The sequence below is a fragment of the Miscanthus floridulus genome, chromosome 3 (assembly GCF_019320115.1).
Source record: "Miscanthus floridulus cultivar M001 chromosome 3, ASM1932011v1, whole genome shotgun sequence".
NCBI classification, from domain to species: domain Eukaryota; kingdom Viridiplantae; phylum Streptophyta; class Magnoliopsida; order Poales; family Poaceae; genus Miscanthus; species Miscanthus floridulus.
Window position 1 is genome coordinate 18,594,201 of NC_089582.1, and position 14,291 is coordinate 18,608,491.

Sequence of the window (14,291 nt, forward strand, 5' to 3'; positions counted from 1 at the left end):
CAAGCACAAAGCTATAGTAGCGAGCGCGCAGAGAGAGAGAGAGAGCACTCCACCATGGCAGACATGGCGCTTGGTTTGACCAAGAAAGCAGTGGAGGGGACTGTGAGCAGGGTCCTGGCGGCGATCGATGAAGACACGAAGCTGAAGTCGGCGGTGAAGCAAGACCTGCGGTTCATCGTCGGCGAGTTCCAGATGATGGAATCCTTTCTCGAGATGGCCAACGACAACAAGGAGCGTACAAGCAACAAGGTGGTGAAGACGTGGGTGCGGCAGCTCCGCGAGCTGGCCTTCGACGTGGAAGACTGCGTTGAGTTTGTCATCCACCTGGACACCACCTCGGCCCGGGTCTGGTGGTCCTGGGTGTGGGGCATCGTGCCGTTGCCGTCCTGCATGACACCGGCTTGGGTCGAAGACCTGCACCAGGCATTTGCTCAGTTGAAGCAGCTCAACGCCAGGGTGGACGAGGTGAGCCAGAGGAACACCCGCTACAAACTCTTGAGCGGTGATGACTCCGTCTCCTCGACCACTCCGTCTCCGGTACCACCGGAGCAGCTCGAAGCCGATGCTTTCCACTCAACGGTCGAAATCCTAAGAGACCTGTGGGAGGCCAACGCGAAGCAAAGCTCGTCGCTCAAGTGCAACCTCAAATATTTGGTGGACGATGGACGGTGTAACGAGCTCAGAGTGATCTCAGTGTGGAGAGCTGCAGGAGTAGATGTTGAGACCGCGCACATTCTCAACGCAGCTTACCTTGATCCAGAAATCTGCAAACAATTCAAAGCCCGTGCCAGGGTGAAGCTGATGCATCCTTTTAATATCCAACAGTTTCTCAAGACCTTGCTGAATCAGCTCTACGTGACCTCGCAACAGCAGGACACACTCTCGTCAGCTCCACGTGACCTCCTCCGCACCAACGGAGACAGTGTCATACAGGACAAGCTCAGGCAGCTATTAAGCAAGCACAAGTACCTCGTTATCCTAGAAGATTTATCCTCCGCGGTGGATTGGGATCTCATCAGGCTCTGTCTACCGGACCTTGGCAATGGCAGCCGGATCGTCATATCGACGCAGCAAGTAGGGATTGCACTTTCGTGCACGGGGGAGCCATATCGAGTATTGCAGCTTGCACTACTCCCCAATAATGATCGATACATTTATGCATTTTACAAGGTAATTAACTCCACCTCTTATTAGGACAGGAGTATTATATATTGCCGCCTTCCATAAAGTTAGTTTCTCAACTTTATCAAGCAATTCCTGTACTTAGAGTTTACTGCTCCATTAACCCGTGCTCTCGCACGGGCTAAAATCTCTGGAGACATAAACATTAGTCATTCTTATATTATATAATACTTCTAGCAAATAAAAATTACTTATATTAAATTGTGCATTTTTATTTTTCCTTATTTTCTAACATAATAGGCATAATAGATACTCTGGCTTCTATTTAGTTATGATAGAATTATCAATTGATGATCAATGTAATTTTTCATATATATCCATGATTTTTTTTCCCATTTCCATGGCACCTCTATGTATCTTCGATAATCATTTAGTTAAAATCTTAATTAGCTTAGACTATGGCAGCTCCTGTTGTAGCCTATATCTTGTGATGCCATGAATCCAAATTTTTTATTTTCAAATATTAGTTAGTGTTATTGATTGCTACAGTTTTAATTCCTCAAGTTAAGTTGAAACTTTTATGTTTATTGTATCTTTTATTAACTCTCTTTTTGTACTTTTTAAAACGAATAAATTACACTAGCGATCCCTAAGCTATTGCACGATTCTCATCTAGGTCCCAAAACATAAAATTGCATATCTAGGTCCCCAAACTATTTGAGTATACCATCCCTGTCCAAAACAGTCATATCACGGTCCATTAGCCGACGTGGCACTCCAGTGTGGAATCGACGTGTGGATCCATAGCTCATAATTATAGGGACGGTTCCTTAACTAACATGTGATTCTCATGTAGGTCCCAAATATAGTTGTCCATGCAGCCCGAGGCACGATGGCACGGCACGAAGCCCGCTTTTTTAGCCCGACACGAGCACGGCCCGGCCCGGTGACGTGCGGGCCTGGGCTGGCCCGACCCGAGGGAGCAGGCCATGCCTGGGCCGCTGCTCAGGCCCGTGGGCTGGCACGGCACGGCCCGGCCTGAGTCGGTCGGCCCGGCAGCGGCCCGATGCAAGCCATGGCCTGCTAACGCGCAGGCGTAGCCCCGTCCCCGTACCTGCGCCGCACTCAGAGTCACGGACTCGTTTCCCACCTGCTCACCACCTCGCCATGGCCGCGCCCTGGAAGGCTGGAAGCACAGCCACCCATGGGGGGCTCGTCACCGTCGCGCAGGCGCACCTGGAAGCGCCGCCACCTGCGGGGGAATCGGCCTCGACCGCAGTGGCTTCCTCGGGAGCAAGCGCGCCGACCTAGGGGACGCCGACCCCGAGCTCCGCCCTGCTCCCTTCTCCACTCACCCCGATGGATCCGGCGTCAAGCGCCCTGGCTGCCTCCCCTCCGCCCACGCAGCCCCCTCCCCACCAGGGCGAGCGCGTCAGCGGGGGCCGCCGCTTCCCGTGCGCCTCTTCCGACTTCCCCGCGCGCGGCGGCGTCTCCTTGCACGCATGGTCGTCTCCCTCGCGCGCGGCACGACATCCGCGTCCAGATTCGAGTGGCGATGGACGGATTCAAGCGCGCCAGCAACTGCCGCCTCCTTGCCTCTCCGCGCGGCCCCACCTCTAGCCTCTAGGGCGAGCGCGTCGGCGGCGGCCGCCGCTTCCCGTGGCTCCTCCTGCTCTCCCCTTCCCTCTCTCTGTGGGCCTCGGGCCAGCCTGGCACGCTTGGCAGGCCGTGCCTTCTTGGGCCGGCCCGGCCCGAAAAACGACCCAGCAGGCCGTGCCTGGGCCCTTGGTCAGGCACGACGCCCAGCTGGGCACGGCCCGGGTGGCACGCCGTGCCGTGCCGGCCCGACCTCCTTCGGGCCGTGCCTGGCACGGACCTGTGCCATGCTGGGCCGGGCCGGCCCGTTGGCTATCTATAGTCCCAAACTATAAAATTAGTCGTCTGGGTCCCTAATCTACCAAAGTACTACAATCCCAGTCCAAAGCAACCTCTAGTTACGTATTTAGTTAAAACATAGTGCTTAAAATTAAATTACAAATATTGATGTGACATAATGCTTTAGTTAAATTGTATACACTTATTTACAATAATAACATGAATTTTACTATCATAGACTATTAATATAACCTAAAGTGAATCACCGCTTATGTCATTACTATGTGGTACAATAAGAGCACTAGAGTCTGAAATTAACACATGAATAAAATTAAATTTATATTTTAATAATATAGTAGCTAAATGTTCAGTTCACATAAACGAGTCTTTACGTCCTAATAACACTGTGTTTATTTTGTCTAATTTACACGCAGCCGTCCGGTATTGGTATCACAGAACTCGTTAGGCAACTTGGACAGCGTCGTGTGATCTCGCTGTGGGGGGACGAGGGAGGTGACACAGCAAGTCTTGTGAGAGATGTGTACGGAGCCATACGAAAAAAGACTGCCAAATTCAAGGGTGTAATAAATTTTAAAAATTGCTGGTGGGTAAATGTTCCCAGTCCATTCAGTTTGGAAGGCTTTTATCGGCGCTTGCCCGGTTATGTCCGTCATGGGTATGAAAATCCCGAAAGCTACTTTGCTGAACACTGGAGCGAGGAAGTGTGTAACTCCTGCTCCCTTATCTTTATTGACGGACTGCAGTCCAAAGAGGATTGGGATTTGATAAAAGATAAACTCGTGCCTGAGAACACTATGAGCTGTATCGTCATCATTGCAAATGAAGAAGCGGTGGCCAAATATATTGCAGATGAAGATAATTCGTCGAGGAAGAAGGACTACGAAGAACAGGAAGAAGCCAACAACGCTGCCATTATTGGTCCATTATTCGCACAAAAGGTATGTATATATATTGCTCTCCTTTTAATTTCGCAATCTTCAGTTCTAGTACTACTATATACTCTCTCCATACTAAAAAATAAAGTCGTTTTGGACAATGCTTGGGTCAAACATTGTGAATATAAATCATGAATAACTTTTAAGTTGTTGGGTTTAGAAATGTGAAAACCATATGTATAGATTTGTCTTAAAAAATACTTTCACAAAAATTTACATATATCACTTTTTAATAAATATCTTTATAAAAATAAGTAGTCAAAGTTATGCTTTGGAGACCGTGCCGCTATCCAAAACGACTTTATTTTTTAGTATGGAGTGAGCACTGCTCCCTCCGTTCCAATTTATAAGTCATTTTGACTTTTTTTTTGTGCATCGATTTTACTATGTATCTATAGACATATTGTTATATCTAAATTCATAGCAAAGTGAATGTACCTGAAAGTCAAAGTGACTTATAATTTGGAACGGATGGACTAGTAATACATTAACAACGTTTTACATAAGTACTCGTATATGCACAGGTGGGTCATACATACTTTGTATCTTTAGAAAACAACATCAGAATACATACATTGTGCAAAAAAAAATGTATAACAAATACAAATTTTAGTTACTAGGTAAGTCAATTGTATACTATAAACAACATAACACAGCTATTGTCATTTTTTTCCAACGTAGCTGAAAACTAAACAGAAAGTAAATAATATATACCATGTATAAGCCATATGGGTGCACTGGAGTCAAATTTACTGAGAAACTAGAACATCCTGTCTACCAGTATAAGGAATATTTGAGATATTAGAGCGTCTTGCTTAACAAAAAAGGGGTATATAATCTAGAGATTTGGCATTACCTGCACAACAATTTCTAGCATCTACTTATTGCGCTCTTTCGCTAAGAGGGTTTCCTTTCTCTAGTCATAATTTTCTTATAATTTGGGTGGACGTACTATTAAAAATATTACTCCCCCCATTCGAAATTATTGAGATGGAGGGAGTAAGTCGTTTCAATTTTCTTGAAGAGTCAAAGCATCTCAAGTTTGACCAAAACTATTGAGAGAATTAGAAAGATTTATGATATTAAATAGGTGTACTATGAAAATATAATTAATAAAGAATCCAATGATACTTATTTTTTACAATAAATATTATTATTTATTATAAATAAATTTGGTCAAACTTGAGATGCTTTGACTTTTCAAGGCAGTTGGAATGACGTATAATTTGGGATTTAGGGAGTAGATTTTAGTTGATTAACAAGTAATCTAAGTAAAAATATTAATTCAGTTGTTTATATTTAAAAAGTTCCTAATCTATATTTTTATCTCGATCTAATTTATAGTTTATGAGTTTTTTTTTAATGAGAGAGTTTTTTTTAATATGTATGAAAGACCAAGACTCATAAGTTACTCTTATACATATAGTTCATCTGTATCTAGTGGTGGTGTTGTAATACAGTTTGTATTTTTCTTATAAACGGGTGACATTAATTGCCAATCGGTAGTCATTCTCTAGTTTAAATTACTTGTTCAATGTCTCTCGCGTACGTGCAGGAGAAATATTATTCTTGGGGCCACGACCGTTTCCGCGGCCATGGTTGTTCTCGTAGAATTTACGAGGCATTGTTCCAGTTCGAGCCATTTATTACACCAGATCAAGACATAGAATTGGTCACGGAGATTATTGTTGGTCACGTCTACTATTGTGGAGTGAGAGCGGTCTGGGGGGCCTCTGGTGTTGGGAAATCAGCTCTTGTCAGATTGACCTACTATACAGTGATGGCTGGCTCGTTGGAATTGTTAAAAGCAGCTGAGTTTCCCAAAAGGGGAGGGTTGAGCTATGCTTTCCTAGTATTTGGCGACAAGGCGCTCCAGTTTGAAAGGTTCGGGTGGGTCGACGTGCCTGAGCCATTTGATCTGGCCGAATTCTCACGCCGATTACTTCTTGATTTCCACTCAGATGATCCTGGGAAAATGGAGAAAACAGCTGTTGGTATCATTCAAGGACATAACCCCATTCAACAGTGTTACGAAATCATGCGTAGGCACAGGTGCCTAGTGGTTATTGATGGTCTGCGGTCCACACGTGACTGGGACTCCATCGAACAAGCCTTCTGGTGTCACCATCATCCAGAGTCCAGTATTCTTGTCATCACAACTGACGAGAGTGCCGCAAAACATTGCGTCGCTAAAGACGACTTGAGCTGTGAAAGAATCATCCCTATGAGAGCTCTAGATGATACATCAGCTCTCGAGCTCTTCATAAAGGTGTGTTCACTTATTACTGTCCTCTCAAATAGTAGATATATATTTCCATGCATGCTCTAGTACCAGCAAACTTAATTAGCTTATTCCGTTTGTATGCATATCGATCAGTTGGTGTACCAACAGTCTTAAGAGATTATCCATTTTTCTACCTCTCACGTACGTCTAGAAACCAGACTAGAGGGAGTATGTTACTGCTTTAATATGCCACATAAATTTGCAGTTTGAATGCACTCCAACTCCCATAAACGACCAACTGTGCGGGGGCATATATTATTCCTCCACCCAATTGGCCGTTGCAACACGTACTATGCCGGTCCAGCATGTGTCTTTTTGTTATCCTCCGACCATCTGGTTAGTCTTAGTCCAGCCACTGGAAATAGCTATTGCAACTAGGCCCTTGTTGATTGTGCGGTGCTTTTGCATTTGTTCAGTGCTTGCTCTTCTTTATCTCACCGTAATATATTGTCTGGACCATCCGCTCATCTTCTGTGGATCGTCCAACGCTCGTATTTCCCTTCCGCTGGACCATCCGGTCCATTCATTTGTGCAATATAATGTACTGTCCTGCAGTTCAGAGACCTTTCTAGCTCTAGGCAGTGGGCTGAGCACAATCGCTTATGTAGGTTGCATGCATTAAAACTACATCATTGTCCAGTGGAAAAAGTCCTTCCGACCTCTCTCAACTTTTGCGGTCATTCGATTTACCTCCCTCGTTTACAGAACCGTTTTTTTTTTGACCCCTTAACTTTTAAAACCATTTGTTTTTGCACCCTAGGCAGTTTTAGTAGTGGCATTGTTGACGTGTCACCACGTTAGAGGAAGGTAATTGGACAAAATATCTAAAAAGATAAATGAAATAAGTTTTTAAAAATTTCTCCAAATATTTTTATATGAAACATCATAAAATTTGGTTTACTCATAGAAATTTTATTTTAGCTTGGAAAATTATGAAACTAGTTTTATGCCTTTTTTTTGCCTATGTTTTGGCACTCGGCAAAGAGCCATTTTGCTGTGTGCATTTTTTTTTGCCCTCGGCAAATCAGTTTTTCGAATCAATTTTTGAGGCCCTAAATGAATTCAAATGAAAAACTTTTCAACTACAAAGTTGTATAACTTCTCAAGATCTACAAAGTTTATTTTGGTCATTTCTTCATTTGACAAAGCGACAATAACGTTGTTCATAAAATCTACATCTCTCATATCTCTCATTAGTTTCATGAAAGTAGAAGACAAATATATAAGATTTGTGAACAATGTTACTACCACTATGTCGGATGAACAAATGACCAAAATAAACTTTGTAGATCTTGAGAAGTTATGAAATTTTGTAGTTGGCAACATTTTGATTTGAAATCATTTTGTCATGCAAAAACGACGTTTGAATTTGAAAATTTTAAAATTTGAATTTTTCAAAAGACCTCGGATGGAAAAACTTCCTAAATAAAAATTGTAGATCTCTAAAAGTTATGAAACATTGTAGTTGGCAACTTTTTGATTTGAAAACATCTTGTCATGCAAAACTGCGTTTGAATTTCATAATTTTAAAATTCAAATTTTATAAACGACCTCGGATGGAAAAACAACCAAAATAAACTCTGTAGATCTCGAAAAGTTATGAAACACTGTAGTTGGCAACTTTTTGATTTGAAAACATCTTGTCATGCAAAACTGCGTTTGAATTTCCAAATTTTAAAATTAAAATTTTGTAAACGACCTCGAATGGAAAAACTTCCTAAACTAAAAGTGTAGATCTCGAAAAGTTACGAAACTTTGTAGTTCACAACTTTTTTATTTGAATTCGTTTAGGGCCTCAAACAAATAATTTACACTCGGTTTAGTATAATATATTGGGAACTAAAACGGAATTCAGACACAAGTGACAGTGTGGTGTAGTGGTAGAGGAGGTTTGTGCGCAGCGGGAGGTCTCGGGTTCGAATCCCGTCGGCTGCGTAGCCGTGAAATTTATGCGAAAAGCCGGAGATGGATGGGCACTGACCAGTGGGGTCCTCCACCAATTAAAAAAAATTCATTTTTTTGGGTAAAAATTCCCATTTTTTCGGGTTTTTTTTCGGTTCCAACTTTGCCGAGTGTCGGGCACTGGGCAAAGGCTTTGCCGAGTGTCCGACAAAAGACACTCGGCAAAGACGTCTTTGCCGACTCATTTTTTACCGAGTGGTCTTTGCCGAGTGCAGCACTCGGCAAAGCCTTTGCCGAGTACAAATTGGGCTTTGCCGAGTGCCCCTGGCACTCGGCAAATTCACTGATTCCGGTAGTGAATGGTGCCTAGCTTGCAAGCAACCTTCGTTTAATATATTTAATTAAATTTTATAAACTATTGAATTTAATTATGTTTTAATACAGTGAATTATGGCATCTAGATTTCCCTGCCACACTAGGCTCTTTCATTGTTTTCAAATTAATTAAATCGAATAGTTTGTAAAACTTAACTAAATATATTGAACAAAGGATGCATGCAACCATATCTATGGCAGGGTGCATGCAGCAATGCAAGCAAACACAAGTACTTTGAAAAATTATCTATGGCAAGGGACCAGTGTCCACTACGTTCCTAATGATGCTCTTCTAGTGCTTCTATGTACAGTACACCAAACCTTTTAATCCATGACGGATTCTTGGTGCACAATCTGTGAGGTCATATATTTTTTGTCATGGATCTGCACCAGCGGATACCTAGCCCGCTAACTTGTGATGATTTTATATGAACCATCACAATCAATGAGTTTAAATTCGTCGTACTCTAGTTAGCTCAAAACAATAGGCCCGCCATCATATATTTCATGTTAAGGGAAATATATTGTATTAAAAAAATGTGATTCAAAAATGAATCGAACCCAAAAGCTCATATATAGAAATAGAAAAACCAAACATGCCATACCACTTAGCTACCCCTTCATATGTTATAGAATTAGGAACTAAATAATTTTATTACTTTACTGAATGTACATGATGCGTATGGTAAAACTAAAAAAAATATTCTGCTTTGTACAGGATGCGTATGGAAAAACAAAAAAAATTCTTCTTCGTAATAGAGTTTGGGACTAAATATTTTTTTGTAGTCTTTGTAATAGAATTTGGAGAAGGGCGGGCCTGGTGCAAGCGGTAGATTCTTACCGCCTGTGACCGGAAGGTCCCGGGTTCGAGTCGCGGTCTCCTCGCATTTCATAGGCGAGGGTAAGGCTTGCCACTGACACCCTTCCCCAGACCCCGCACACAGCAGGAGCTCTCTGCACTGGGTACGCCCTTTGTAATAGAATTTGGAACTAAATGTGTCTCCACAAGGGTTTGAACGCCGTGGAGGTTTAAATAATAATGCTTTGCATATGATGCGTATGAAAAAACAAAAAAAATCTCTGTATTAATAGAATTTGGAACTAAATATTTTTTGTAGTCTTTGTAATAGAGTTTGGAACTAAATGTGTCTCCAAAAGGGTTTTAATGGCACGGATGTTTAAATAATAAAAAATCGTTAATAAGGGTTCGAACCCAATACCTCGTCTGGTGACTAAAACCGGCATGCATTACAAACTGCGCTGCCTGTTGAATTATGAAAGTCCGGCCCATCAAATTCATCTCAATATAATTGATAACAAGAGCTTGTACTTACAATTTCAAGCTAGGCACCATAAGATAGAACATGATTTTAGAAAAAAAAATATATGAAACTAGTTTCATAATTTTCCGTGCTAAAACAAAATTTCTATGAATTTTCTAATAGTAAACCAAATTTTATGATTTTAATTGCATTATTTTCAATGTAAAAATATTTGGAAAATTTTAAGAACTTATTTTTATGAATTATATATTTTTTTTTAAAAAAATATTTCTAGTCCAATTTACCTCCCTCTGATGTGGCGCCACATCGGCAAAACCACCACCAAACACCAAAGCCGTTCAAAGTGCAAAAACAAAAGGTTTTAAAAAGTGAGGGGTAAAAAATACGATTATGAAATGAGCGATCTAAATTAGACGATCGCAAAAGTTGAGTGGGTCGAAAGGATTCTTTACATCCGGATTAGAAAAGGATTTTATTTGTAACTTTCTCCTCAATCAATCTGTAATAAGTTTGATGAAATTCATAGAAAAGACTTCCAATATTTGTGAGACTGAATCACTATCTTTCGAACACTATTACTTGGTGCAACAGATATTTACACTCTCCTCTACAACGTATTTTTGAGATAAAACTAAATTCAGATGCAAAACACACAGACAACAACTACACCGCTAAACATCAAAGACCATATTCTGTGTGGTTTCATTTTGAAAAGAAATGAAATGAGGGCAAGTGCCCTTTGTTCGAAAAAAATGTTTCAAATGAGTCACTCATGGTTTGTTTTCTCCCTAGGACCACAACTTTGCAAAACGAAGGTAGGAAACCCCCAAAACTCCGAAACACCCACCCGTGGGCCGTGGTTTGTTTTCTTTTTTCTTTTGGTTAAACTTGAGATGCTTTGACTCTCCAAGAAAGTTGAAATGACTTATAATTTGGAATGGAGGGAGTACCACTTTGTTGAGGAATCCATTGCCCCCATCTCCTTATTCTTCCCCTGACTCTCTCAATAATTAGATTCTCTTTACCTTCTATCTCTGCAGCCCATTGTCGGATAACGGACAGGGAGCCCATGTACGTTTTCAGAAAATAATAGAGCCTTCAATCGATAGTTTTTTTTCCCAGTGTTTAGCATACTGTTTCTGACATTCCAGACAAGCCAAATGAGCATTAAGAGTCTAGCATTGTTAGTAGTATATTATTCAGTGTTATCCTAAATTGTAAACAGTAAACAGTCGGTCACCTGCCGTTTAGCCCATTATTCAGGCAAAACGGGTGTTTAAACGGGAAAAATGGCCGTTTAAACGGTCAAAACAACCGATTAAACAGAAACGGTGTACCATGTGTAGGGTTTAAACGATGTGTAAATGGGCTAAACGACCGTTTACGCGAATAGTGATATTATTATTTATCTTCTTTCAATCAATTTCTTTGTGTTCTTTTCTACAGTTCAATAGACCTGAGAATGCTTATGTTCAGTTGAGTCCATTGCTAAATCTTGAAACTGATTTTAGTGATGAATTGAGCTGAAATGCTTATAATTGCTTAAACTATGGAGTTAGCATTATTTGAAATTGAATTTTTGTACATGTTTTAGAAATTGACAAACTTATTTCTGAATGCAGGTTGCTGAGAAGCAGAAAAACGAATCCATTACTGAGAAAAATTTGAAGCATGCAGAACGCATCGTGCCCAAGTGTGGTGGACTTCCCAAAATAATAGATGCAGTGGCCAGATCCCCTTGTTCATTCTGGGAGAATATAAATAATGACCTTGTGACCAAGTTGAAGAATGACCCAAAATTGAGGGGTGTTTTATCATGGATGCATTCCTATATTGATGGTCGTTCAGATTCAGTAAAGCCATGCATCTTCTATCTGTCGGTCTTTCCTACAAACTACAAAATCAGGAAGGCTCACTTGCTGAGGCGATGGATCGCAGAGGGTTACTGTAGAGACACAACGGGCTCTAGTGCGAAGGAGAGTGCTGAAAGGCTCTTTGATGAGCTTTTTTCCCGGGACATAATCCAGACACTACCAAGCATGCCAGTGTGCCAAATCAATGGGTTCTTCCGTGAATACATCATCTCGCAGCCAATGGAAGATAATCTTGTATTTGTACTGGAAGGACATCGTAAACCAAACTCACAACGCACAGTACAACACCTCACCATAATGGAAGACTGGGAGAGGGAGAAGCATGTGTTTGAGAGCATCGATGTATCACGGCTGCGGTCTTTGACAGTGTACGGGAAGTGGAAACCATTCTTCATCTCTGACAAGATGAAGCGGATCCGAGTGCTAGATTTAGAGGGCACGTCTGGTGTAGAAGATTGTTGCCTTAAGCATATCTTTGAGATTCTGCTGAGTCTCAAGTTCATCTGTCTAAGAGGATGCAAAAGCATTACTTGTTTACCAAAAACAATGGGTGGCCTTAGGCAGCTGGAGAGTCTAGATGTCAGCGGCACCTCCATAGTCACACTGCCACGGGCAATCATTAAGCTGCAGAAGATTCAATACATTCGGGCTGGCTGTAAGTTTTTGCCAGATGAAGACTGTACATCAGCAGCATCAGAAGTTGGTGGACAAAAGAAGTTGGTGGGCTGCTGCTGGACATCCACCAAATCGTCGCAAGGCAGTGATGATGCGGTTGGAAGCCAGCAGCCATCAGGGACAACAGCAACACCTGAAGCTGAAGGTAGTGATGGAGGCCATCAGGGACAACACCAACACCACAAGCAACGATATCAGAAGATAAAGAAGGTGGGCCGCCGCTGGACATCCAGACTGTCGTCCTGCAGTTGGTTCGCTCATAATAATATTAATGGTGGTGTGGAGGTTCCTGTGGGGATTGAGGACATGCCTTCCTTGCATACTCTTGGTACTGTGAATATCAGCAAAGGAGGTGGAAAGGACTTTCTGACCATGCTTAAGCTCAAAACAACACTTCCCCAACTGTTCAAGCTCAGCGTGTGTGGCATTAATAAGGAAAACTGGAAGGATTTATGTGATGCCCTCTCGGCTCATGATCATCTTGAATCATTGTCACTGGGACTCGACAATGATTTCACGGAAGATATCTACTTCGGCAATCTACCTAAGGCCCTGAAGAACTTTAAGGTATATGGGCATATTCACAGATTACCAGCCTGGATCAAGGATGGTCGTCTGGAGGCCAATCTCAAAAAGTTTGATATTGAGGCGATTATATCAAGACAAGAGTGCATGGATCAATTAGTGGAATCGTTGCCACATACAAAGAATGGTGGTACCAATCGTCGTCTTTGTATTAAGCCGACTCGACAAGTAAGAGAGCTAGAATTCAGGAATGTCATGAATGATGATATCAGTCGACCACAGGTTCTCAAGATTGATTGCAGCTTCGCGTTAGAGGTAGCTTTCCAAACAAACAGCATAGCAACAGAGGTTAATGTGCTGATAATCCATTGCTATAAAGGAACGGATTTCCCGATTTCTGTTCGTGGGCTTAAGTATCTAGATGACCTCGAGACCGTTTGGCTTAAGGGTTATGATGAAAAAGCAGGCTACGTGGTGCAGTTGAAGAAACAAATTGCCGCACATCCACGCAAACCTGTCTTCAAGTTTGAGAAACTAAACTCTGCATAATCATTATTATCTCGCTCCACCGCCGGTGTGCTTGCACTACTATATAATATATTTTCCCATTCAACGTTGTTGTAACACATGCTTTATTTCTTGCTTTTTTAATTTCTCTGTATGTGCCATATATACATTCATCTTTAATTTATTAGTATACGGGCCCATGCATGTTCTGTAATCTTAATTTCTGCATTGACAGAAGAAAATTAAATAAAGCTACGTGTTTGATGGATTTCTGACGATTTATTTAAGATCCTATACACTAGTAGAGAACATACTTTTGGTTTTTTGCTTTAGTCCCGGCCGGAATTTGACCCGGGAGTAATAGGAGATTTAGTCCCGGTTGGAACCATCAACCGGGACTACAATTCCCTGCCCAACGGATAGTGCAGCAGGCTTTTGCAGCAGGGATCTTTAGTCCCGGTCTGTGGTTCAAATCGGGACTAAAGGTCGCTTTTCAATCCCGGTTGGAACCACCAACCGGAACCAAAGGTCCCGCTGGCCTTTTATCCCGGGTTTTGGCTCCAACCGAGACTAGAGGTTGATCCTTTAGTCCCGGTAGGCTCCACCAACCGGGACTAAAGGTCTCCACTATATATATCCGCTTCCACTGTCCCCAAGCCCGTGACACAGGTCAAATATTTAGTCTTTGCTTGTGCGTGTGTGTTCATCCATGTTCTTGCTTGGGGGGGGGGGGGGGGGGCAAGTTCTTACTCTCGGCCGCCGGCTTCATCTTCAATCTTCTAAAGGTTAGCAACTTCATCTTCTAATCTTTCATTGCTAATAATGTAGATCATTTCTTGGTTTAGTAATAAGCATAGTAATATGAGGTTTTTTTAGATTAGGAATAATAATGGTGGATTTTATTTTTATTTATA

At 41.9% G+C, this 14,291-nt stretch overlaps 1 protein-coding gene across 3 annotated transcripts; it reads left to right on the forward strand.

Annotated features, from left to right (window-relative positions):
- LOC136545124 (disease resistance protein Pik-2-like) lies at positions 1–13,634 on the forward strand. 3 transcript variants are annotated; one of them, XM_066537158.1, is made up of 5 exons: positions 1–792; positions 871–1,170; positions 3,432–3,956; positions 5,509–6,222; positions 11,419–13,634. In XM_066537158.1, exons 1-5 carry the CDS (start codon positions 55–57, stop codon positions 13,417–13,419), a joined length of 4,278 nt encoding a protein of 1,425 aa, XP_066393255.1. In that variant the 5' UTR covers positions 1–54; the 3' UTR covers positions 13,420–13,634. The 3 variants fall into 3 exon arrangements, with proteins under 3 accessions (XP_066393255.1, XP_066393254.1, XP_066393256.1); XM_066537157.1 differs by having other exon boundaries at positions 1–1,170; XM_066537159.1 differs by lacking the exon at positions 5,509–6,222 and having other exon boundaries at positions 1–1,170.
- The last annotated feature ends 657 nt before the right edge of the window (positions 13,635–14,291 follow it).